Source organism: Myiozetetes cayanensis, unplaced genomic scaffold, assembly GCF_022539395.1.
Source record: "Myiozetetes cayanensis isolate MyiCay16 unplaced genomic scaffold, myiCay2020 scf2-11, whole genome shotgun sequence".
Classification (NCBI taxonomy): domain Eukaryota; kingdom Metazoa; phylum Chordata; class Aves; order Passeriformes; family Tyrannidae; genus Myiozetetes; species Myiozetetes cayanensis.
In genome coordinates this window covers 16948942-16973873 of record NW_026087411.1, presented here as the reverse complement: position 1 = coordinate 16973873, position 24932 = coordinate 16948942, and the positions used below count along the sequence as shown (strand labels likewise).

The following is a 24932-nucleotide window of genomic DNA, read 5'->3' as shown; positions in this document are numbered from 1 at the left end:
GTTCCCAGTTTGCAGGAAATAGCATTTGATTTATACATATTTCTGTCAAAAGGCTAATTTTCCCTTGACCGAATAATTTCCAATATCTGCCAACTAGCTAGTGGTCAGCATTAGATAAAAATGCATGTGCATTTGTTTGTAGATATCACAAAGAACTGAGTTACCAACGTCACAACATAGCACGTAATTATTCTGAGTGAAATATGGAAAGCAATACCTGTATTGTACAATGACTGGAAGACACCGTTCTTCAGAGGTTAGAGAAGATTTATATGGAGTGAGACATACCAGGGAAAGAGTTATACATAAAAACGGGAAATTATCATGGTTTCATCCTGTCTGTTCTTTTCTTCTAATTCTCATTTTGAATAGGTTATAATGAGGTTAGGGACAGTGGTAACATGGTGTAACACTCCTACGCTGGAAGCACTTATCTCACTGTTCAAGGGTTCAACTGAGATGAGATTCAGACTTTTAAACATCCTTTCCTGCCTTGCTGAGGAGCAGTTAGACTGGGGACAGGGGACCAACCCTGACACTGACATTGCAACACAAGACTTGACAACCTAAATGAAGATGTTGTTTCTCTGCTTCTGTACATCCTCCAGTTTGACTAACTGGAATTCACTAGGGTCAGTTCGTACCCAGTTTTCTATGGCATTTTCTAAACAAGGCTGGTTTTGGGGGAGTACCAGTCCTGCAGAGGAAAGGGAATTCCTATTTGTTACTTATGTGCCAGCCAGAGCCAGCACCTTCACGTGGTAGGCAGTGTGTGCACCCCAGAAGACTTTCCCTGTGCCAAAGAGCTCTTACTGCAGTTTTTAATATCCCCAAAGCTACTCCTCCCTTATTCTTCTTGGTAACTGGTGTCTCTCAAGAGCCTGTGGCCCTCTGGAGCAGCTCAAAAAGCTTCATAACCTCCCACTCACCAAGCTCTGCCTTTTGCACCTTGCATGGCTCCCCCAGTTCAGGACTCTGGAGCAAGAAGCAGGGAAAGCAGAGGAATGCATTTCCTTGGAAAGAAGGAGTGGGCACAGAAGGAAAACACTTCTTTCAAGAAGGGCAGGTGCAACTGAGGGACCATCCATCTAACCTTTATTCATTCCTCTGTTGTTTTTCTTTTCCTTCTGCCAAAAAATACATCTATATTGGACCCAGATTCATCTCTGACATAGATCAGTTGACTGCCAGAGTTACACTGGGGATTAATTTGGCACATCAGGTCTAACCTGATCTTGGCACCAATTCAGAAGTGCAAACAGCGAAAAGAGTACTTTTAAACAATAGTAACAGGCCATGGCAAACAGTATACACCTGCTGCTCAGTATGAGGTTGATAAATCAAATTCAATTGTGAACTTGAAGAGGGCTAACATGAATAGCATGGATATACTCAAGCAGAATTAGAAATTGTAGAAAATTGATTCTATATGCATACTGCACTTTCCTAACTTTTTATCAAGTCTGTTGTGCTGTACAAGGATCAGGTAGGGCTCCATACAGCACATGGTGTTGCTCTGCTTGTTTCTTAGCTGAGCAGGACCACAGTGCCTGGTGATCCTGGCAGGCTCTTTGGGCTTATGTTGTGCCCAGAAGCCGTAGAACTGGGAGACTCATTATCCACCTCCTGTAGCCCTGCAGCTTCTAAAAGCTGGCTGTGGTTTAAGCTTGTATCTGGCTTGGATTCACTGTATCAGCATTCACACTACAATGTGAATTCAGTTTATGGAACTGCACAGCTGAAACTAAAGTGAGATCTACACTTTACCTCACTACAGAAAAAGGTGTCTTGTAAGTCTCCTACCTCAGCAGAGTTGTGTTAGAGTCACGCAGCTCCACTTGTTTCTTGAGCTGCCCCTTCCTACCTCCCTTTGTCTTGGAAATGCTGCAATGTTGCCTCAATTTTCTCTTCTATTCACAAATGAAGGTTCTGTCCTCTCTGATGAAATAATTCTCACAAAGGCCAGCAAACAGTCTGGATGAGTGTCAGGACCTCTGCTCCATCTGCAGTATTTCTGGTTCCTAGCTCTGGACTACATTAGGGGCTCTCTGCCCTTTCATGTCTTGCCATGTCTTAATTCTCTCTCCTACCGTGTCCTCAACATCTCTCTCTCTACATTACCATCTTTCTCTTCCTGTTTTAGAGAGATACAGACTGAGCCTTTGCAATTCCCTTCTCCCTGTCTTCTGCTTCCTCCATATCATGCTCCCTTTAAACTTCATCTGCACACAAGCCTTTGTTTCTGTGCTGGTGACTCAAACTCCTGCGTCTCTTTAGGACATTTCTCCCACATCCTGCCTACTCTTCCTGGTATCTCTGCTTGGACATCCTCTCCTCTTAATTGAAAGTTAAACACCATTTCTTTGCATAGTGAATGTTTCTTACTGATGACACCACCAACCACCTTTCCATCAATCTGGTTCGCAAGTAAAGAGAAAAGGAGGATAATTATGTATTTAATTCCTCCCTCTCCTTTTCACATGCATTCAGGTCACTGCAACTACTATTTCTTTTTCTCTCTCTCACAAACTTCAATGTTTTTTCCTTGTGTATATTCACCAATCACTAGAGCTTACTCTCCAGCCAGAGTTCCCCTTCACATGTCACATCAAATGCTTTTCACTCTAAGGCTTTCAGAGCTGCTGAACACCTACTGCTGTTCCCATTTACACACACCCTGCAACACAAATCCCCTACCCCGAATTAGGGGTTTGTTCTAGTTCCTGTGTGACACAAGGTAACTTGCTGCAACAATTTATTTCTGTAGTTAACAGATGTCCCCATTCACAATAGGAATCTACAAAGGCAACACCAGTTAAACCACTGTCGTGTAACTTTATTTTTTATTTATCTTTTTAAGACTAACCAATAGGTCTAATACTTTTCTTGCACACATAGATATCTGCAGTTCTAACTACCAAAATGACAGGCAGCTATACTTTCTCCTGTCAGAAGTTCAGTAAGTAGGGGCAGAGAGATAGCTGTTCACTAACACAAACTAGGGTGAGTCGCCCCACACTCCTCCTTAAAGCATGAGCTACCATGTGCTCTCTGAAAGCACGGACCACTGATATACTGCTATATACCTCAATGTTCTCCTCCTACTTAGGAATTCCTTACTCTTCTATGCTAATCCTTACAGGTGTCTGAAGTGTATTTCTACAGTCATTATAGCTTCCTACACTTAAGCATTAAATAACCCCACGTTTCTATCTAAAATAATTCATTTTTCTTTTAATTTTAGTGATAAAAACGTAGCGTTTTTTCCTTCCCTCACATTTTACAGAGTAAGATTTCTAGTACAGTATCATACAAAAGCAACAATCTGACACATTAGAGCTATTCTGCCATCTTTTATTGTGCCTGCAATGAAAAAAAATAAGCATGTATTTTTAGCTGACTGTTACACAGAACAATCTGATAGCAGAAGCCTGTTATTGTCATTCAAAGGAACATTTGTTTAACCAGATGCAGTCACGAAAAATTATCTTCAATTTTACAATTCCTATTTTCTAGCGCTGTTCCATGCAAAATCCAAATATGTCAATGCATTAAGACCACATCACAGACTGCACCTTACTCCTTTTCTTGAAGACAGATTGTAACAAGACCAACACTTTGGGACATCAGAGCCATCCACAGCAAACCACACATCTCCATCTCGGATACGAGGGCGATTAAGACCGCGCAATACTCTAAGAAGGGTTTACTGTAGGATCTCACATCCATAATGTGCTATACAAAGGGAACCACTGTCCTACGGCAGCTCCTTGCAGGGAAAAGCAACAGCAAGCTGGTGCACAGGACAGCAGGGGAGAAGGGAAGTTTAAGTTCAAAATGCACAGATCAAACTTCTTGGGTTCCTCAGACTGCCTGAGGTCTCGCCCAGAAAATACTTCTCAAGTAGAAAACGAATTTCAGCACACAGTAGAAACACTGGGTGCTTGTGTCTGGGCAAAATTGGGATCACGGGTGGACCTGGGGTGTAGGTGGACCAAACCAGCCTAAATGTGCGATTCATGAAGGATCACTAAGCACAGCGAGCTCAAGGCTGCAGTGCTCCCCTGGCAGTTCCTACTGTGTTCCCCTGCAAGAAACTAGAGGCAGCCCAGGACCCTTGGGAAATCTTCGCATTTGCCTTTGCAATTTGCTCTGTAGTCTTCTCAACTGTTGCATCTGACAGAAAGCAAGATCAGATGTGGGGTGGTAAGAGGACTGGATGGGGTAAACATTGTGATTAATTCCCCTCAGTACTAATTAAACTAATACTGATCAAAATACACACAGAAGAAAGGTCAGTAGAAGGCCACTACAAGACTGGGATGCAATTACAACTTGTAGGGTAGGAAGTCCCTAAATCACAGAATACCTTAAAGAAGAAAGGAGTATCTGGAGAAGGTGCTGGTGCATTTGCTGACACATTGGCTGTACAAAGAAGAACCTCCTGGTGCTGTGGGAAAGTTCAGTCTTATCATTGCTAGCTGAGTGGCAAACATACAAGGCAGGCAGTCTGCACTATCCACGGGATCCATGTGACACATCACATTTCTAGATCTGGGATTAAAGGAATACAAGTCTATTGGAAAAGTGCTTTTTATTTTCCAGTTAGTGAAAATTAACAGCTGAGCCAAACTGCTCAGCAGGGAGAGAACACAAACATAGTCCTTATCCTTCTCAAACGTCTGGCCCTAAACTATTTATAATCCTTCAGTATTTTATTTAACATATGCAAGTAACTGCATCTATTTTTCTACTTAGTCTGCTTTGAACATACTATCTCTTCTCTCCTAATGTCCATACTGACCAAGAACAGCACCTCATCTAGTTCTCTTTATTTTAGCATCTCCTAAGTACTAATGATACCCCAGTGCATGTCTGTAATTACGTATGCTAATGTTCTCTTTCTTCTGTTGAAGAATGGTAGAAGGAAGGCAAAGAAGCTATAGCATAGACTTTTGAAAACACTTGGGTACCAAATTCCCAGTGAAATCAAGGAATTCCAGGCTACACCATGTCTCCAGCCATAGTGACAGAGCTATCAGGATATTCGATCAAATTCTGGGTTTCCTAGCTTAGCCTCACTGCCCTCCATGGCTTTTGGCTATATTGAAAGTGAAATACCCAGATTAGGACTATGAGCATGTATCAGAAAATGAGTATATTACAGGATATGAAAGAACGTTCATCTGAAATGTCTTTCCTGTGCTGTCATAGTTTATATTCCTTCCTGTTTAAGCAGCGTGAATGGTATCGGCTGAGTTTTTTATGACTTGAGGAAAGCAAAACAGATCCAGTAACTAAATGAGGACTTATAGGCTGAAGAGGAACAGTGGCCAGGCAATTAATCTCTTCTTAGTATAGGTTATAAGCCTGTATCAGAGTTAACAGAAGGGAACACATATCGGGATTTCAACAAATTCAGTGCAAAGTCTTACCAAAGCTTTCCTAAACTTAAACTTAGCTTTAAGCATGGCTTTGCACTGAGTTATCAGTGGATGGTTTCCTCTGCCATCTCTTGATGAGAGGTGTTGCAATCTCCAGCTAAGATCAAGGGACAGGTACTGTTACATCAGCTGTAGCTGCATAAACTGCCACAATCAATTTTCTGATGGAGATGTCAATGTCCCAGAAGCCAGAAAAGTGAGAAGGGAAACCTCTCTACATTAGTCATCACAGCCAGAGATTACTGCCAGGCGTCATCATGGTTGACTGGGGCAAAGTGAGGAGAGGCAGCAGCCAGTTCTCAAGATTCATCTGAGTTCACCTGTCAGACCTATTCCCAAATATAGCAGCTCTCAATGCTACAGAGCATGCAACAACCTCTCTCATATTTTCTCTTCCTCAGATAATGCAAAAAGAAAGAAACATTGTGAACATTCAGCATATCCTTCAAGGAATGGATCTAAATAGCATCATTTTCAGTGGTTATTTAATTTTAAATTTGCAAATATTATTTGCAAAAAAAACACCAAAAAACATTCTGCAGTGAGAACATGTGCTCAGGGTGTTCCACAGTCAGCAAAGCTGTTGAGATTTTTAGACTGTGCTAAGGAGGAATGCTATGGAAGAGCAGGACAGAAATCAGTGATGTGCTATGGTGAGCTGACTGGCTACCAGCCACTTTCTCACTCCCCTTCCCCTCCATAGGACAGAGAGGGAAAATAAGGTTAAAAAATGTTGTGTGTTGAGAGAAATAACAGCAAGATCAGTTACCTTTACTGCCAGAGGTGAAACAGACTGGACTTGGGGAAAGTCAGTTTACTGTCAATTAAAATAAATTTGGATAGTGAGAAACAAAATACCACCCTCACCCCTTATTTTCCCCCTGCTCCTAGGTTCACCTTCACTCTTTCATTCCTGATTCCTCTACCTCTGCCCCACTCTGAATAGAGCAGGATGGATGGGGAATGACAGGAGGAGTTGTGGTCAGTTGATTGTAGTTCCTCTCTCCCACTCCTTTCTCGAAGCTTTTCCCCAGGTCTGGTGCCAATTGTTCCATGGGCTGCAGTCCTTTGGGGTAAATCTGCTCTAGCATGGGCTCTCCACAAGTTGCAGTTCCTGTCAGGAATTGTGGTCCAGCCTGGGCTCTCCATGCATGTCCCTCTAGCATGTTGTCACAGATGGGTCCCCCTCCTTCCCTGCAGAGCTCTGCTGCCCAAACCCTGCTACAAACACCCAACACTCATACACTTTGAAAAAAAAGAGCTAGCAAAGAGCTGTGGGGAAGGGCAATGATGGAACTTACTCAAGAGAAAGAGAGGAGGTCTAAGCTTCAAAAATGTACAACTTACATGAGACATGGTAGATGTACATGTACTAAGAAACAGCATGCAGGTCAGAACTACTTGAGTTCTTATAGGGACAAGATGAGATCCAAAAAGATGTGTGGGCAGTGTATGATGTATTTTGAAACTATTAAAGCAAATTCCTTGTTTTGCAAACCAGTTAATGGGTAGCTTTGATCTGACCTAACTTCAGATATCTGCAAGGGAAGTGTCTCCCTTTGCAGAAAAACAAAAAAAAAAAAGGCAAAAAAACCACCAACAACAAAAGAGACAGAGGCCCCCAGAGGGTGTGATTCACTTAACCTATTTTAAAGAGATGAGTCACATGCTGGTAGTGTCTAATTCCTCCCTACAGACTATAAGACCAAGCAACTCGTATGCGCAGGTAGATAGATGGATCCTATCTAATATGTCCAATAAAAATAATGTTTGCCATTAAGCTTTTTTGGCTAAATAATACTATTAAAAATTATCTCCTGCTTTGGTGTATCAGCCAGCTAATCAGCTCCTTTAGGAGGAGCGTTTCCCACAGGCCAGTTTTTGCTTTTAACTCTGTTCATTACAGATCTTGCTCTGAAACTTCTATCACTGGACACAGTGTGAGGTACAACAGAGCAAGGACTTTGTTCTGCAGGACTCCTATGCCCTCAGGGTAGAATACAGCCATGTTACTATGGATACAGAAGGATGACAGGACCTAAACTGTGGTTTATGGTAATACCACTGCACCTGTTTTTAAATAATATTTCTACTGTTCTTCCCTGCTGATAAAGAGAAGTAAAGATGAGTTCTTTGTTCTGATCGTTACAGTTTATCAAAAAGACCTTGTCGTTGCCTGAAGGCTTTTGCAATGCTGATGAAATGCTCCTGCTGCAACAGCAGAAAGATGTCTAAATTTCATGTTTCTACCTCCTTTCATATTGCTTTTCTTCTTGAGGGTATCTTTTTCCAACATGACAGTGTTTGCAGGGCTCAGACGAGCCCTGTTGCTAAGAAACAAGTCCCAACTGTGCCTTTAAAACTCTGCCTTTAAACATACAACTCAAGGAAATATTTTTCTTTTTATTACATTGTATTGTGTGTTTTATTAGGATTTCTTTTAACTTGGCTCCGACTCTTGAGGTTACATTATTATCACAACCTTCTGGGGTAGGACTTACTCTTTTTCCATTACCTGTACAGTGCCACGGTCTCGTACATAGTTGTATAAATAATATATTTTAAAACTATTATTTAAAGATCACAATAAGGCCCCATTTTGTGCACAACTGTGGTGCAAACAGGAAGGAATACAGTGGAGCCTACTTACTGTAAATGTTGGTTAATACTAAACTATAAAGCACAGTATAAATGAGTGTTCTTTCAGATGGCAAATTGGGGGTGTATCTGTGCTTGCTTGGCTTGGGGTTTTGGTGTGGGGGTTTTTTTTGCCATATACTAACTAAAAGATGCTGAAGCACCTTCTGTGTGTACAAGATAGCGTGTAGCTTTCACAGGCATAAATCGGATCATAGAAACACGCCAGGGAGCAACCAGCACATCCAAACTAAAAACTGCCTTGTCCATCCTACCTACCTGCTTACCACGTTCTCATTAATGCATGGCACAGACAACACCTTGCTTCTTGAAGAACACAAAGTCCGAGAATGATTTAGGGGCAGTTCATTAATAACAGTTTTCTTGGAAGAGATTAATGGAAACTAAAGTATGGCTGTATTATTTGAGGCACTGAACTGCAAGAAGTCCATGTAGATTCTCTTGCCAGTTCTGCCACCAACTTCCCAGACAATCTTCAGCCAGTTATCTCCTCTGAATTCTCCATTCAGACTGCAAAGAGTCTAAGTGTGTGATATAACATTCATATCTTAATATTCCCTTCTATATCATAATAGGTCTTGAGTGTTGTCTGCACTCCAGTGCTACTGAAATAATCAACAGAGCCCTGCTTGACTATCTACTTGGCATTTTTCACACCAGTAAATAGTGGACTTCTCAAGAAAACTTATTCCAGTGACTATGACTTAAGTCTATCATGTCATTTACCTATCATTCCTTCTATAAAATGTACTAAAGAACATTTTCCAGTCTGCGATGGAGTGTCATAAATATTTAAAACAAACCCACATTTGTAGGGGAGAAAGCAGATTAAGCTTTAGGATGCAAGCTAATTTATTTTTAGCTTTGTTGGCTGGCTAATTTGGGAAATACAATTCTCAATGGGTGTCCTGCTTGGTACTGCAACTTGGCAAGAGTCTTCTCTGGTTTAAAGGGCAATGTAAGAGCTCAGCTCTGCAACTCTTCTTTACAGTAAGTAATACTTATTAACAGGAGCAACCTCAAGGGGCCAGCTCAATGTTACAAGAAGCAAAAAAGGTGAGCAGAGGTGAGACAAAATAGTTCTAGAGGCTCAACATCACATTGCTCTGCATATTGTGGATTCTCAGTTCTGACAAGCGAGTTAAGCTTGCAATTTTATACCTGTTTTGCACTGCTTTAAATGACTGCTTGGTGTTCCAAGCAATGTGACCTGGGATCTACAGAGCAACTAGAAAAGGGATACCCTCTCTGTCCAGGTTCTGCCTTGGCACACAGAGTAAATGAGTACTGGAGGAACATTCAGTGGATTGAAATCACTGAGGTAAGAGCAGAATATATACACATATGGGACAGATTTTCTCTTGTACAACATACATCATGTTTTAGTTAATACACAGAAGAAAAGTCTTTGGTTCCTTGTCAATAATACTAAGAGTGGACTGTTCCCATTTACTCATCACAGATTCAGTAAAAGAAGGATTCACTGTGTAGCTTCTGAGCAAGAGTGGTTCCTGGGAACTAATGCTTGGTCTAAATTCCATTCCCAGCTCCACTATGGGTTTCTTTTAAGTATCAGCTGTAAACGGCACAAGGAGACAGATCCTAATTTTAACTGCGCTGCCTTGAATCCACCATCCAAAGTAGAAATACTGAGGCTTAACTCTGTTGGAAACAAGCATTTGCTTCTGGGCAGCCTTGTGCATAAGTTGTTATTTGGATCAAGATGGGTTGGTGACATGGAACGGCTGAGCACAGAGTCCTCCCCATTCTGCTGTCCACACTCATGGCTTGGTTCAAGCTCTGCTCTGCACGTGTGCAGCTCCCGACACCTCTGCAGTGTGGGTGTAAAAGGAGGCTGACCTTTTGTGGCAATGCACGAGGCAAGGGACTAAGTCTCAAGGCACAAAAACCAGGTCACCATGTACAGCTGACCAGTGTAAACAAAAAGCAAGTTAGATCACCACAGGGAGTCAGCTCCAAAGGAGAATCCATTTCCACGCTGTTTTTGTGGGAGGAGGAGGGAGACTGAGTGAAATAAGTACTCAGATGCAAGTCAACGTATGAAATTACATTCTGACTTTTAAAAGAGAAAATGAGAGAGTGTTTTTGTACTCACAGTTGACAATGACTGTAGTCCCTGTGCTCTTTTCTCTCTTTTACATGAGACAAGAAACCATCCCACCAGCTCTCTACAGCCACAATGAAATTTCAGTAGGAGGGGAAAAAAAATCTTGTGATGCTGAGTCTAAAACATTGTTTTTTAAAAAGTTTACTGCTTGTTTTGAAAAGCCTTGCTAAGCCTTCCCTGGTATTGATTAGTTTGTTGGGTGCAGAGCTAATGAAGAAAGACATGCAGCAAAAAAGCATTATCATCCTCGCACTACAGGTAGGAAGATCTGGTAACGCTTTCGCAAATAGATCTAGAGAGGTAATTTGATGGCCAATCCAGAGAATCCACACTAACCAAATTGTCTAACTACATCAGAATCAATGTTCCAACTCCTTCAGTGGATTACTTGGTAACTAACCTGGTGCAAATGAGTTTGGAAACGGGTCTGATTTGTTGCAATCATTTCACAAAGACAGAAGGAAAGTATGAGGAACCATGACAATCCCAGAGCTAGAGAGGGATTTTCTTCTGGCTACACCTCACAAATGTCTCAATTTTTGACCAGTCCTTTCTCACAGTCCTAAATCCTTTGTGAACCCCTCCCACTAAGACAGCAACTCCAGAGTGTGTTGCAGGGCAATGAGAGTTTTATGTCCCTACAGCTCACTTGTATATGTAGATCCAAGGAGGTCCAGCTCTACTTTTAACTGGAATTTAGTCTTCAAATTCTTGGAACCAATTTTCAGTGGAAAGGAAACTTAAAGCCACCTGACTCCAAAACAGTGGCTGCAAGAAGACATGGGGAAAAAAAATTACAGGGAATATAAATACATACACCTTGATCCAAGAGCTTATTTTATCTTAGTATAAAGAACCCAGTCCAGACCACTACTGGTGAGATCTCTGACTTTATGGGCCTCTCTGCATAGTGATTTCTGTGGTGACAAGTTAGCACCTCCTCTCCCCACACAGTGTAGCAAATACAATGTTGGATACTCACATACAAAATATCATGTTTATGGAAATCAAATTGTCATGGCAACAGAAGAGGTCTTGCAAGTATTTTAAAAATAGCAAATTAACAAAGCCGATTTATAAAATCTAAAACCATTCTTTTATGAATGTACTTAAACAGATAAAACAAATGGTTTTCTACCTACATAAGGCTTTCCTTTAAAGCCATCATCTCACTTCACCATATTGGCATTTGGAGTAGATATGCATGCAAATAAATACATATTTTAGACTAAAACAGCAAAACTATTTCAGCTGGACAGTGTCATACTAATGTGATCACTGGGCTTATTTCAGGTAAAATATTTCCATAAAAACGTTATGATTCATACTTTGTAAAATGACTCAACTTTTTAACACAGTGAACTTCAAACAATGGTTCATTATAATCTACTTGTTAGTCTTCAGTAAATCCCAGTTCTTCAAAGGCTTATTAACACTAACACTTAGTAAAAACGTACAAACATTTTTTAAAACAACATTCTTATTTGGTTCAATTGAATTTTTTTTCCAACATAATCACAAGACTAATTTGACCATTTAGCCCTTTTACATTCTTCACAAACTTACTTGTGTTTTGAAATAAAATTATTATCCACAATTTGTAAGTTTTGTGTGGATATCCTTCAATACTTGTGGCAAACTAAGAGTTCAGCCTAGACAAAGGACGAGCTGGTGAGATGCTGGATAACGATCTGTCATATGTTTAAATTCATGTTCCAAAGGATGGCAACCTTAGACCCCTGCAAAGTTCCTTGTATAAGCATTATTACTGAAGTTGGAAATGTAGTACAGGATGAACCCCTGCAGAGAATGTGATTATGTTTCCAAGAGTTCCTCTATCGATTGTATTCACCCTTTCCTCTAACAAGATTTGACCATGATCCACTCCAGGCATATCCTTTGGGTGTGTTTATACTGGAATTTTTAATTTGAATTAATGTATTGCCCATCAGTTTTCATCAAGCATCTCATTTGTATTTACTAGTCTGGATATTTCATGATCATGTGCTCAAAGACAGGGGTGTCCATGGTTTTGTCTAGTGGGCAGAATTGTAAGTTAGTTAACAATGTATCCTCTTTTTTAAATTTAAGAGCTCAGTATAGTATTGCTATCCTTCAGTGCTGAAAAATCATGACTCAGGTTTTCCAAAACTGAGATCATTTAAAAAAAAAAAAAAGTCAATTCATTCTTCCTTCCCCCAGCCTTCCCTTTTTTGGTTTTTTAGGGGGGAGGCTTTTTGAGACAGGATCATTATCTTCAAATCCTGCTCCAAAGCCATAGGAGTTAGATTTTTTCTTTTCCTGAAAGCAGAGATTCTCATCTAATCAAGAGCCTCAGGGGACAGGGTTCTAAGGAAACACTAAATATTGTGTTAGTCAGGATTGCACTGCAAGGCCTTTTGGGGGCTGTCAAGTAATTAGATATTGTTTGGTCTGTAACTCCTCTGGAATGGAAACACTGAGCTTTGAACTGCCTTTATTACAAGAACTACATTGTTGGAGGAAGGAGCGTGAGAGAAGCTTTTAAGTGGTAAGATGGAGAGAAAACAAACTGTGGAAATAAGTATTTTAAATCAAATATTCAAGTTCTGTCCACTTATTTTTTCCTCGACTCTACACAGAATGAAACCTAAGTTTATAACATCAGAAATCAACAAGTGAAACACAACTAGGTAGAACAGCATGTGATTGTTCTCAGGTTCTGATGGTATTTTCATTTTGGGGCTCCCTAGTTAGTATAAATGCTCAAAAACCCTGTGAAGAGGAAGAGCAGTTAATTCCTTCCTTTAAAGAAAAACCTCCCAACCTTCAGCAGAACCAGGGAAGCCAAGGTTTCACATTCCTGCAATCCCTAAAGCAAGCTCAATGAACACAAACGTTTCTTTCTCAGGGGAGGCTGAGCCCGTGCTGCCATGTCCTGGGTCTGCCTTGTATTCAGTGATGCCTAAGGTTGCTGTGTGAAGCTGTCTCCATGTCTCCAGCTCCTTGCAAAAGAATGCTGCTGCCACACCACCTTCCCTACATGTGCATCGCACCACAACTGCTCCAGGTCACAGATCAACATCTGAAAGGCCAATGAGCTCTGACTGCACCTTCAAGTAAGATGTTGGTCTGACCTGCAGTAGCTGCAGCAGAGGTAGGCACTCCCTCCTGCTTCCCTTGCTGCTGGGGCTGTAACTTCCAGCAGAAGTTGTGTAAGGCACAGATAATATTTTTAACTGCCAGTAAGGTTTGCCAGATGCCAGAACTTTTATACGAATAATATCCCAAGAACTGGACGTAGGTACAACACTCTAAACTGGTTTACCTTCTTTCAGACACGGTCTGAAAGGAATGTCCTGTGCGGAGCAGCTGAGGACTCTGGGCTTGTCGAGTTTGGGGAAAAGCAGGCTGAGGGGCCACCTCATTGCTCTCTACAGCTTCCTGAGGAAGGGAAGTGGGGAGGGAGATCCTGATCTCTTCTCCCTGGGATCTTGCGATAGGATGCATGGGAACGATTCTAAGCTGCACCAGGGGAGGTTCAGATTGAACATCAGGAAGCATTTCTTTACCGAGAGGGTGGTCAAATACTGGAACATGCCTCCTGTAGAGGTGGTTGATGCCCCAAGACTGTCAGTGTTTAAAAGGCATTTGGATAATGGCCGCAATAACATGCTTTAACTTGGTCAGCCCTGTGTTGGTCAGGCAGTTGGACAAGATGATCACTTAAGGTCACTTAGAACTGAAACAGTCTCTTCTGTGATTCTGTGACCATCATCTTTGCACAGCGCTCCAACCAAGTTTGCATGCATCCACTGGGTGCTGAAACTGTGTAACTTCAAAGCTGTGAAGTTCTGAAATGAAGATGGTCCAAAAACCGAAGAAGGAATGTTATATGTCAGCTTGATTTTATATCTCATAGAAAGTAAGAAAAGAAGCTCTTTTCCTTTTTTCCTTTCCAGGTTACCTCTAAATATAAGTTTTCACAAATCAGTTGCAGACTCCAGTCCCTTTTAAAAACTGTAGGACTATTTTAGAATCCCCTTGCCATCCAATCATTTGTTTCTCCACGAAACTCAAAACTGGATAGAGATTCTAAAATTCACCTTTGTGCTTTGTGCCAGCCACTGCCACCTACGGGTGTGTTTGTGTTCAGGGCACTGCACACAATTTGATGGGTAAGAAAGAGCCTGAGGAACCTGGTTTCTGCTTCCCACTCATCTATGGATGATCCTGAACAGCTCCACAAACTCTGAATGCTCTTTTCATGGTGGAGAGAATAAATGGCAGCAAAATGCTGCAGGCAATGGTGCTTTATCAGACTTCGTAAATCACACCCACTGATTCAGAGTAGAAGAACAATTCACCTCTATCCTGCAACCCAGGCTAGCCAAAATCCACCTGTCAAAAGCACTCCCCTCATCCATGTTACTTTTGTCTTCAAATCCTTTCATTCCTTTGCTCTCTTGCTGTGAGAAATTCCAGTTCTTTTGCCTTCTCACCAAATCTCTGTGAATGTACTTTTCTCCTCCTGGATTTGATTCTCTATTTTCCCCCATGTCACACCCTTCATCTGGAACAGCCTCCTAGACTTAAAATTCAGTTGGTTTACTTGGCCATTTAACAGCTCTTCTCTGCTGTCTGCTCCCACCTTCACTCTTAATCTTCAAGTACATCTGTCCAAATTGAATTAAATGACAAACATGATTACAAGATGCTGAGCAAATCCTGTCTCCTTACGTGTTCATTAAGTAATGAATACCTCCACAGAGCTGCTTCAACCACAGCAGTGAACAAAAACCACTGAACAAAAATGTCCCTGGCCATTTCTTTTGTCTTCTATTTTCATGGAAACAGAAGGCATGAGGGAGGTAAGAGAAACTTCTTTGTATTTTACTGGTCTGGCACTGACAGCAATTCAAAGGCAGCAGCACCAGGTTAGTGCACAGATTGACAGTGAAATTAACCAAAAATTCATTTTAAATGCAAGTGGAGTTCAACAACTGACTTTTACCAACTGTAACAAGTGCACAGCAAAAACTAACCAAAGGACATAAACAGTGCTAAATATTTGGAGTGTGACTTGAGGCTGTGGTCACGAACAAGGCCCTGCTGTGCTTTTGCTGTGTATGCATTTGTAAAGCAAGGCTCACAGGAGGATGATGAGTATGACAGCACGTACTTGTATGACCACTGTGGCTAAGCAGATAAACTCAGGGAAGGGATCCAGAGTTACACACAGGAAAGGGAGGAATAAGGTTATATCAAGTATTCAGGCAAGTGTGGGCAAAGTAGAAAGCAGCTTTCTTCCGAAAATACATCAGGGCATGCCATTGGACACTGGATTAAAACTGAGGGGCCACATCAGGTCCCTCAGCAGAGATATTATCTGGTTTTGGGGGGTTTTTTTTTGCTCATCAAGTACACTGGCTGGAGTTGTCTCAACCAAGGAGCTAAAAACTTGAAATACTTTGGCGTTTATTGAGATCACAAATTACCTGTGAATCTCTTTTGAGTTTTCCAAGCTTGTTTATCATTCTAGATGATCCAGACACTTCACTGCACAAAGATATTCCAGACTACCCTGTGCTGGCAAGATCGCTGAGTGACTGTTCAACACCATCAGCCAAGTAAGTTTTATAAAACATTCAGATTTCTCACTTAAATCTCTGTTAAAAAAAAAAAAAAAAGGAGGAGTTCAATGGCCTTCAACACACTGACAAGAACAAGGCCCTGTAGGTGCAGAAACCTGAGATCCAGTTGTTCTTGTGCCCAACTTTACTTCACTGAGGATCATCTACCACACAGCTGATAATACTGCTACCAGCAATGGAGCAGTAACCTGGATACACACATTTTATCACAGGTCTCATTTTCCACCTTGCACAAGCAGATGAACAAATTACCATAAAGAACTTGACCTTTTCAGTGGAAAATACAAAACCCAGCAGAGTGAAGTCTACTGGCAAATAGGTTTGCTTTGTTTAATTATGTTCCCATGAATAAATAGCTTGTTTCTGCAGACTACCAGCAGTCTATACATCACAGGCTGAAAGGCAATGTTAGCTAAAGAATTGCAGCGGTAAAGTTCACAAACACAAATTCATATAAACACTTGAGAAAAACCTTTGTTTTCCTCAAATGAGCTTGTAAATCACACAGATTCATTGTTTTGCATGTGTATAAGAAAAAAAAATAATTAAAAAGGATCATAAATACCAAAGCAAGTTTGAGATTTTAATTCACAGATGTCTGAAAGCCCCAATTTCTTTTTTGCAGTGTTTTCCTACTGTAGATAAGAAAATCTGGGGTTTTTCTCTTAAATTTTTGTTTCAATAATGAAGGCAACGGATGTTTGCTTGAGGCATCTATTTACCACTCCAACCACAAAAATAAAATGGGTATTGATAATTTTATGCAGACCTTATCCCTGCAACTTTCTCAAGTGTTGTGTTCTGTACTTCTGTTCAGCTCTTTGGAGAGCTCATTCTGCTTGAGAGAGGCATGGTGTCTAATGAGAAGATGCTTGGCTTCCATAAATCGAATATTAAAGCCATATTCACACAGCTGAAGGTAGAGTCCTTGAACTCTATCAAGACTGAAGCAGAATAAACAGATGGCAAAAGACTCGTGATAGGGAGCTGACATACTCAAGGACAGGGAGAGCTGCACTATGGAATTGTGGAAGAAAAAAGTTCAGTGGGCTGGGAATCACCCCTTCTTTCTCTAGCTGCTGTGAGAGGAGATCACTCATGATCTCCTCCACCGGCTATTTCATGACACATGGGTGACTGCTCTCCTATCTTGCACTAACATAATTTCACGCTACGTATTTCCATTACTCCCTGCATAAAAATAGTACACATATAATTCAGGCTGTGATCCAAAAGTCCACCCCCTTCCTGACAGGAGGGATTAATCTTGGAGAATACCTCATACTTGCAGATAATTTCACTCCCTTCTCACATTTCCCTCAAGTTCTCCCCTTTCGTTTACCCCCTCCCACACAACGTGATGTCGAGAGAAGGAAAAACAGATAGGAAGGAGGGCAAGATTCCCATGTATCAGCTCAGGGAATGACAGGGAGCCAGATCTTCTCCCACGCTGACTGGCACACAGTAGCTCCAAGAGAACACAGTCTGCCAGCTAAAGGGCATGGCCAGCCCCTTCTCTCCGCTGCCATCTGCAGCACGTACCGGCTGGAGGTGCACACTGCTCAGTCCTGCGGGAACCGGATTCACCACCATTTACCTCAGCTGAGATCATCATCTTCCATTCTCCAGAGTTCGTCATGGCATGATTTGGCCCTGATGCTTCAGAGGCCAGAAGCCCAAAGCCAAAGCAGGTTGCAGTGACCGTGGCTCAGGGTGCCTCTGGCAGAGCTGGAATGCTGGTAGCCAAGGCACGATGGCTTTTGCCACAGGACTCGCTGAGTCCTGCCTCTTCTTCCTTTGGTACTATCTGCTCTTTTCATGAACCTGAGCTAGGGACACCTTCATTATAATTATAGCTCAGCCCTACAACCCTACAAGACACAGATGAGAAAGACTGCATTGGACCATGGAAAACTGATCCAGAACATCTCCAAGGGTTTGCTTCTATCACAGTGACTGGAAGCACAGTGTAATTTCAAGGCTGTTCCATCAAAACAGATTACAAGTAGGTGGGCTAATCAAGTTTTTTACATTGTATTTGGTCTGAATTTTAAGTTTTGGCAAGGCAAAAGGTAACACATCCTCTTGGTATGAACAAATTCCTATGAGTCTACATGAAAAGCCTAATTAAAACCCAGTTTACAATGCATCTCAAAACCTGCAGTTCTGGGTTATTACATAAAACTCTGAAAATTAACCAACTGAAAAAAATAAAATTACTATAAACAAAGAGAAAGTGTTATGTTTCCTGTCCAAATAGAGTACTACTGCAAAACATAAATAGCATAAAGGAAAAATAAACTGGATATTTAAAAATCCTCAGATTTCACCCTCATAGATGACTTCCATAACATAGGAAAGATAAATTAACTAAAAAAAGTAGAGACTTTCAGATGCTGAGAAGAGAGCCTGAGGATTCGGTAGCCTGAATCAGAGCACAATTTTTATTTGGATATCACGGGTCTGAGGTACTGGGCGGTAATGAAAACCTCAAATGCACCTGTCTCCAAGCAGTGGAAAACTTGGTTTATTCAGTGTTGACCACATTCTTGCCTATTTCGATGGTTTCTGACCCTTCATTGCAATCGCACTGCAGAGTCTACACATGAATGACAACTACATGCAAAATTGTAAGGGATGAATTCAGAGACTGAAAAATAGAGAACTTTCCATTACCACAGCCATGATCTCCACCTCAGCAGGCAGAATATACAGCAAGCCAGTGAAACATCATTTTAACATGTTAGAAATCTGGAATTGATGGGAATTTTGTCATTTACCTCACAGAGAACGGGCTCACAACCTTGATGTGAATAAGTCATACCACTGCAAATCTTATTTATTTTACAAATGTTGCTCAGTTCATTGAGATTGCTGAAATGCAACAGTGACACAAGATCTCTTTTTACCTTGAATATTCCTGCCAATAGATTTGTGTTCCTCCTGTTTCCCCTTGTGTGTGGGCTACGTGATATACGACAGGATATGGCTGAGATTGTAAACAGCTTCATTCTAGGCAGGTGTATTATCTCAGAGTAAATTTTCTATCAAAATGCATATGCTATTAGCAGCTTCTTTAAGAGAATGGTTCATTTATGCATGAACTAAGTGCCATGATTTGCATACAGAGCTTGGGATTCATCTCCAAAACTGCATTTCGCCAGCCTGTGGGAATGCCACACGGAAGGATTTCTTTTGATTTGTAGTTTGTTTGTTCTGCTACTTTTTCAACAGGGTATAAGTAGAAACAGTGGTATAGACAGCCAGAAAGTCTACTGAAATCGGCGTATCAAACACAAACCAAGTTCAATAAAAATCTCCACCTGTTAAAAAAAACCCAAAGTGGAATTAAAATCATTTTAGGGTGGTCCAGCCAGTCAGTGATAACACAACCACATGGCTGCAAAGTGCAGATTCAACTCTGAATTCTTCAAGCCAGCACGGACTGGGACTCTACACGCTCACCTGTAGCAAGGATGTGCTGTGCTATCTGCTCTCCTTGTTTAGACTCCTTCCATGTGAGGGAAGGCACAACACTATTACTTCCAGCAGACCTGCAGCAGCAGCCAGAGCAGAAGTCTAGGCAGATAACCGCACTTCCAGCCAATTCTGACATGAGGATGTCTCATGAGCACCTACCCTACTGGGCTGAAGGAAGAACACTGAGGGTTTTTCTACTGAGCTGTGAAAAGCAACGCAGTATGAAGTGTAAGATCATTCAAAGGAAGAAAAGGGCATGGTAAGTCCGGGTTTTTTCTGTACGTCTACAGTGAAGATGTAGTGCCTTCAATGCCAACAGAAAGGTACATTCACTTTGAAAACTCTGGCTTTGAACATCTCTCTCTGAAGATGGTGGGAAAGTAAGTGCTAAATAACAACAAGCTAAAACCCCATGAAAGCACTCACTCAACTGGAGAGTTTCTCTTTGATTCATCACTCCAGGTTCTTCAGGTGGCTGCACACAGGGGATGTGCAAACAACACATCTGAGCACAATGAATTGCATCTGGAAGCACGTATAGCAAAGCCAGTCCTTCCACAGCAAAACTCTGGAGGTATTTCAAAAGCTACAAGCTTTCCCCTGGAATACATCCACAGGTTCAGATCAAGCACACTGGAATAGTAACGGCTTGTACATGTTGCACATAGTGTACCACTCCCACTTACGTAATACTTTAGAATTACTTAAGACGAACTTTTAGAATTTCATATTTGTTAAAGAATTAAGCCACCTGATACGCATGAAGCAAATCAAGGCAGGGTAGTAGCTCTTCAAAAGCAGGTCTAGGTGGGGAATACTCCCCTATCACAAGGAAGGCTTCTGCAGTGGCCACAGGAGCAGAAATAGCAGCCAGGAATAGACTGTGAGAGACTCGAGGTACGGATTATTGAGGGCTTTATTTTGTCTGGAGTTTTGTAAATGTGATTGCTTTGGTTGCAGCTGGAATACTTGTATTTAGCCTTGTGTTCCAAGTGCCTTTGTAGTGTTCAAACTCTAGGCTCCTGTTGCAGCAAGCATTTCCTAATTAAAAAGGAGGAAAGGGAAGTATAGAGAATACTGTAGCCGCAGGGATGATTACCTGAGCCGCTCACCAGTGATCTAGTATTGAGAAACCGTGAATCCACAGTTTCTCTCGGGAAACAGTTCCAACATTTTTCAGGGGTCTCCTTAGGAAACCCGTGAAGGTGGGCTCTGAAAGCTCGCCTTAGCTGGCGAGCGATGCGGCCACTGTGAGCCTCGGTCCTCTGATTAAAATCACAGTTCGCGAGAGCCCGAACAGCCGAAGCCCTTCTCTTAAAGCGGACGATTCCCCGCCTGGCGAGAACGGAGCGGCGCGGGGGATGCTCAGCCCCCGGGACCGGTGAATTCACTTACCCTGCCTTCCAGAGTCACGGAGCGCTGCCCCGCGGCCGAGAACGGAGCGGGGTCGGGCGGGTGCCTCAGCCCCGGTCCCCGACTGGGGGACCGCGGCCGCGGCTCCCCCAGGACCCCGCAGGGCGCTGCCCCGGCCCCCGGCGCAAAACTTCCCGCCGGGGCGGAGGAGGCTCGCTGCCTGCCTCCCTCCATCCGTCCATCCATCCCTTCCCGCGGCGCCGTCGGGGAAAGTTGCCGGCGCGGCGGGGTCCGGCACCGGGCGGAGCAGTGGCAGGTGGGGAGAGGGACCCCCCGCCCCGGCCGCCCGCCCTCCGTTCCTCCCGCCGCGCTCCTTACCCAGCCCCGGCACGAAGGTGTTGAGGAAGAGGCAGATGACAGCCACGGGGAACGGCATGTAGGGGATGGCGGCGCGCAGGGGGCCCTTCTTCTCCCGGACCTGCACCACCACCCCGCTGGAAGGGGCCGCGCCCCGGCTGGGCTCCGCGGCCGCCGCGCTCTCGCCGTCCTTGGGCGAGGGATCCATGGCCGGCGCGGCGGATCCCGGCGGGATCACAGCTCCCGCCGCCCAGCGCGCTCCCGCCGCCGCCGCGCGGCCCCGCCTGCGCGCCCCCCGCGCCGACCCCTCCCCTCCCTCCGCCCGCCCCTCGCTGGGATGGATCCCGGGAGCGGCACGATCCGCGCTGCTTCCCGGACCGCTCCCCGAGGAGCGGGAGCCTGGAGGTGCGCGCCCCTCGCCAGGCTGCGGATCGCTCTGTCCCGCCTGGGCAGTGAGGGGAGAGGGCAAGGAGCTGTCCCGTTCTCCCTCTGGGAAAGGGAAGAGAGAGCTCCGCCCGAGGGAGCGCAGGAGCGGTGTAAAATAACGCCTCGTGCGCTTTTTAAAAATAGAAGGTGTGAGAAAAGGTGCAAATTAAACCCTCACACTTATTGTTTGTGGTAAGGAGGAAAAGGGAGGAGAGCCACAGGAACTGGAAGGCAAAGAAAAGTATATCCCTGGAGAGCTAATCGCAGCTTGGGACAGTGTGAAAATTTATCTTAATTCCTCGGTACCACGAGGGGAAACATGTCTTTGTAGGGCTGGTAATTATTGTTCAGTTCACAGACTGAAATGGTCACAGAACTTGAGCATGTCTGTAGCTAAAAAAGATAACGAGGCTGGTCGTTGTAGATACGGTTCAGCAAAGAAAACAGGAAAAATATTAATGGCATTAATCTTGATATAAAATCTAAGTGTGACACGTATATAGGTTCTTTGCATGAGAGAGAGGGTAGTCTGTGTCTTATTGCGCATTTTGAAGCTGTGGTTTTGCCGAGAATTCGTGCTAGGAATTTAGATTCCAAAGGAAATCTCAGACATATACTTCATATATGCCACTGGGATGCCACCTGACAAATACATGATTCAAATTAGTACAAACAAAAAGCTATGTAAACTAGATGACAGAGATCCAGAATCCTCTTTCCAGATTACACTTTATTTATTTTTCTATTCACTGCGTTCTGAAACATAAAAACATAGACACCTCGTGTAAAAATCTCTTATTTTTAAAACATTTTCTTTGCTTATTTTTGGAGTGCCTTTTATTCAAAAAAATCTTCTGACTTTTTTGATTAACCACACAGTTTAGACATGTTCCCAGAGCATATTAGCCAACCTGGCTTTTTATTTTTCTTTTTTCCTTTTTTTTTTTTTCTTAATGGTGATATTTATTTCTGTCAGAATAATTCATGACAGCCTATTATATCCCCTAGGCACAAAGTTATTGGAGGGCTGCACCTTTCTCTTGGTAAGATCTGATGTAACTGTTAAGAAGTCTAACCTTCTGTTCTGTTGGATCAAACCACAGTCAGATGAGGAATCTTTATGGTATGAATATGGGCTAATTAGAGCCTGTACAAAGCACAATCCACAGTTGGAACACTATCCAATAATTTGCAGTGATATCATTCTCCATAGGTTCTGGAAATCATGTGTGGGTGAGCCCACATTACCTACTGTAAAAGCAAGCAAAAGGCCATTGTGAGAGTAGCCCAAATAGAAGATCAAAGACTAAGATTAATTAAAACAATATTTTGTCAGAAATGCTTAATAACAGGTTGTGCTTTTATGGAACATTTCCTTGGAATATATCTCAAGGCGTTTGACAAATGTGAGTTAATTCATTTGCTTCTTTAAGATTAGCTGGCAATATGTGAGTCTTCCTCTACCCACTATTAAAGTGCAACCGCTTCTAGACTGAACCGCATCATTAATTCTGCGCTGCCAGTGTTCATGGAAGTTCTCAGGCGCCTAAGGCAAAAGTTATGACTGCCTCGGAGTATATTAAGGATACCATCATGTAACAAGTTGTGACATTTCCAAGCTTTTCTTAAACAAGGGAATTGGTGGCAACGTTACCCTGCTGAGATTGTTCCACACTCCCCAAGCGGCGCATGACAGACATGCAAACCATCTCGTGTGCTGCGTGCTTCGCTGTGGCTGAGGAGACAAGGGTCTGTGTGCTGGAGAGCTCAAATGGGGAAAGACAGTCATTAATGAAAAGATGTACTGGGACCTAGGTAAAAAATGTGGCCCAGGGCTGATTTTTTTTTTAAATAAAAATAAGGTAATCATTTATAAAAAGCAGTAATACGTATGAGTATTAAAAATACCCATATTTCTTCAAATTTGATCTTTAAAATTTTCATTTCGCTTCTCAGCATGAAAACAGCTCACAGAACTGATACACATAACATTACTTGTCTGCAGTTGAGACCAAAAAATGGTTTAAAAAAAGACAAACCCAAAAAATCTATAAGCAAAACCAACCTGAATCCAAAGTGCTGTTTCAGAACATGGAACTCCCATGGCACACCAATACAGCATGTATTGACACACAAGACTGGGGGCACATCCTCCTCCAGACCTCTCTCTGGAGAAGTGCTGCAGAACACAAGTGCTGTAAAACTGAAGGCAACGGTTACTGCTGTGCCTCAAAGGCAGGCACTGGAGAAGATGAGATCCCTTAATCTCATGGATGTTCGGGAAAAGGTAGCTGGTGTTGGCCCAGGTAGCAACAAGGAGCTCCTGCAGGTGGATGGGCCTTCCACACCCTTGTAGCTCCTAAACCTGGAGGAGTCTGGCCTCTGACTTCCTTCAGTCTTGCAAAGAGTACCTGTAGTTGCAGGATAAGCAAGCCTGAACAGAGAACCTGTTTGTCAAACAGTCCTGTCTCAATGCTGCCAAGACTCAAGATGGACCTTTCTGATTGACAGAAGCTGGTGGTCTTACTGTGAAGCCTTTGTGGTTGGTTTCACTGCCTGTGGATGTTGCTGTGGGAAGTAGGTGCTGGAGTTCCATATGAGTCAGGCCTGCAACGTGTGGCTCATGGCCACCAAGCCAGCCAGTCAGAGGAGGCTCATCTCCCAGCTGAGGGTAGAAGGCATTTGTTATGGTCACTAGCTGACTTTCAAGGAGCTGTGATATGAGATTGCATAGAGGGAGTCTTGCCCTTTGTTGGGTTTCCACAGTGCATAACCAAGCTGTATTTCAAAGATTTTGCAGGTATGAACACTTTGAGTTATACACTAAAGTGTAAGGGAAGTGCTGGTAGGTCAAAGGGAACTTTAGATCAGTTGGTTGTGTGAGTTTGCCCTACAGTTGTTTTCTTCTTTCCCTGTTTGTGCTAGTATTTGAGTTGGTTTTATACAGTCAATGGAGAATTAGAGATCCTGCAAAAGGAAGGGACAGTGCTTCTCTATTACAGTGCTCTGAGGACTGGGCACACCACAGTTTGCCTCTGACTTGGGAAAGGGGAAAAAATCTGTGAGCTGAATACCAGTGACATACCTCCAGTAACCAGGGGTTCATCTATTTTAAATAAACCCCACTCCCAAGCTTGGGTCCTTTCCAAAACAGTCTTAAGTATCTTACAAGTATGTTAAGAGAGATACAAAAATAGATGCAAACACAAATCATTAGCAGTGTTATTAACAGAGACAATAAGGAGCCAAGCAGAGCTACAGCTCACTAACAATTCCTGGGGGACAGGAGGAGCCCTGCAGTCTGCACTCCAGTACACCAGTGTAAATCCAGCATGGCTCCACGCACTGTGACTGAAAGCAGAGCTTGGTTCAAGGAGTACAGCTTTCTCCCAGCAGAAAAGATCAATTAATTCTGTTCATGTGCAGGAGATTAGAGTTATTGGACCACTGAGG

The 24932-nt window shown here is 42.8% G+C and overlaps 1 protein-coding gene across 3 annotated transcripts in view; it reads right to left on the bottom strand.

Annotated features, from left to right (window-relative positions):
- LOC126640324 (protein stum homolog) overlaps positions 1-21313 on the bottom strand; it is a 224107-nt gene extending 202794 nt beyond the window's left edge. Inside the window, exon 1 of one of the 3 annotated variants that reach the window (XR_007628986.1) lies at positions 21075-21303. Coding sequence is in view for 2 of the 3 variants with exons in the window: in XM_050316017.1 (XP_050171974.1) it covers positions 21075-21261 (187 nt within the window). In the remaining variant the exon portion in view is untranslated. Of the gene's footprint in view, positions 1-21074 lie in introns of all 3 variants that reach the window. The other 2 variants (XM_050316017.1, XM_050316019.1) reach the window with 2 other exon arrangements.
- Positions 21314-24932: the final 3619 nt, after the last annotated feature.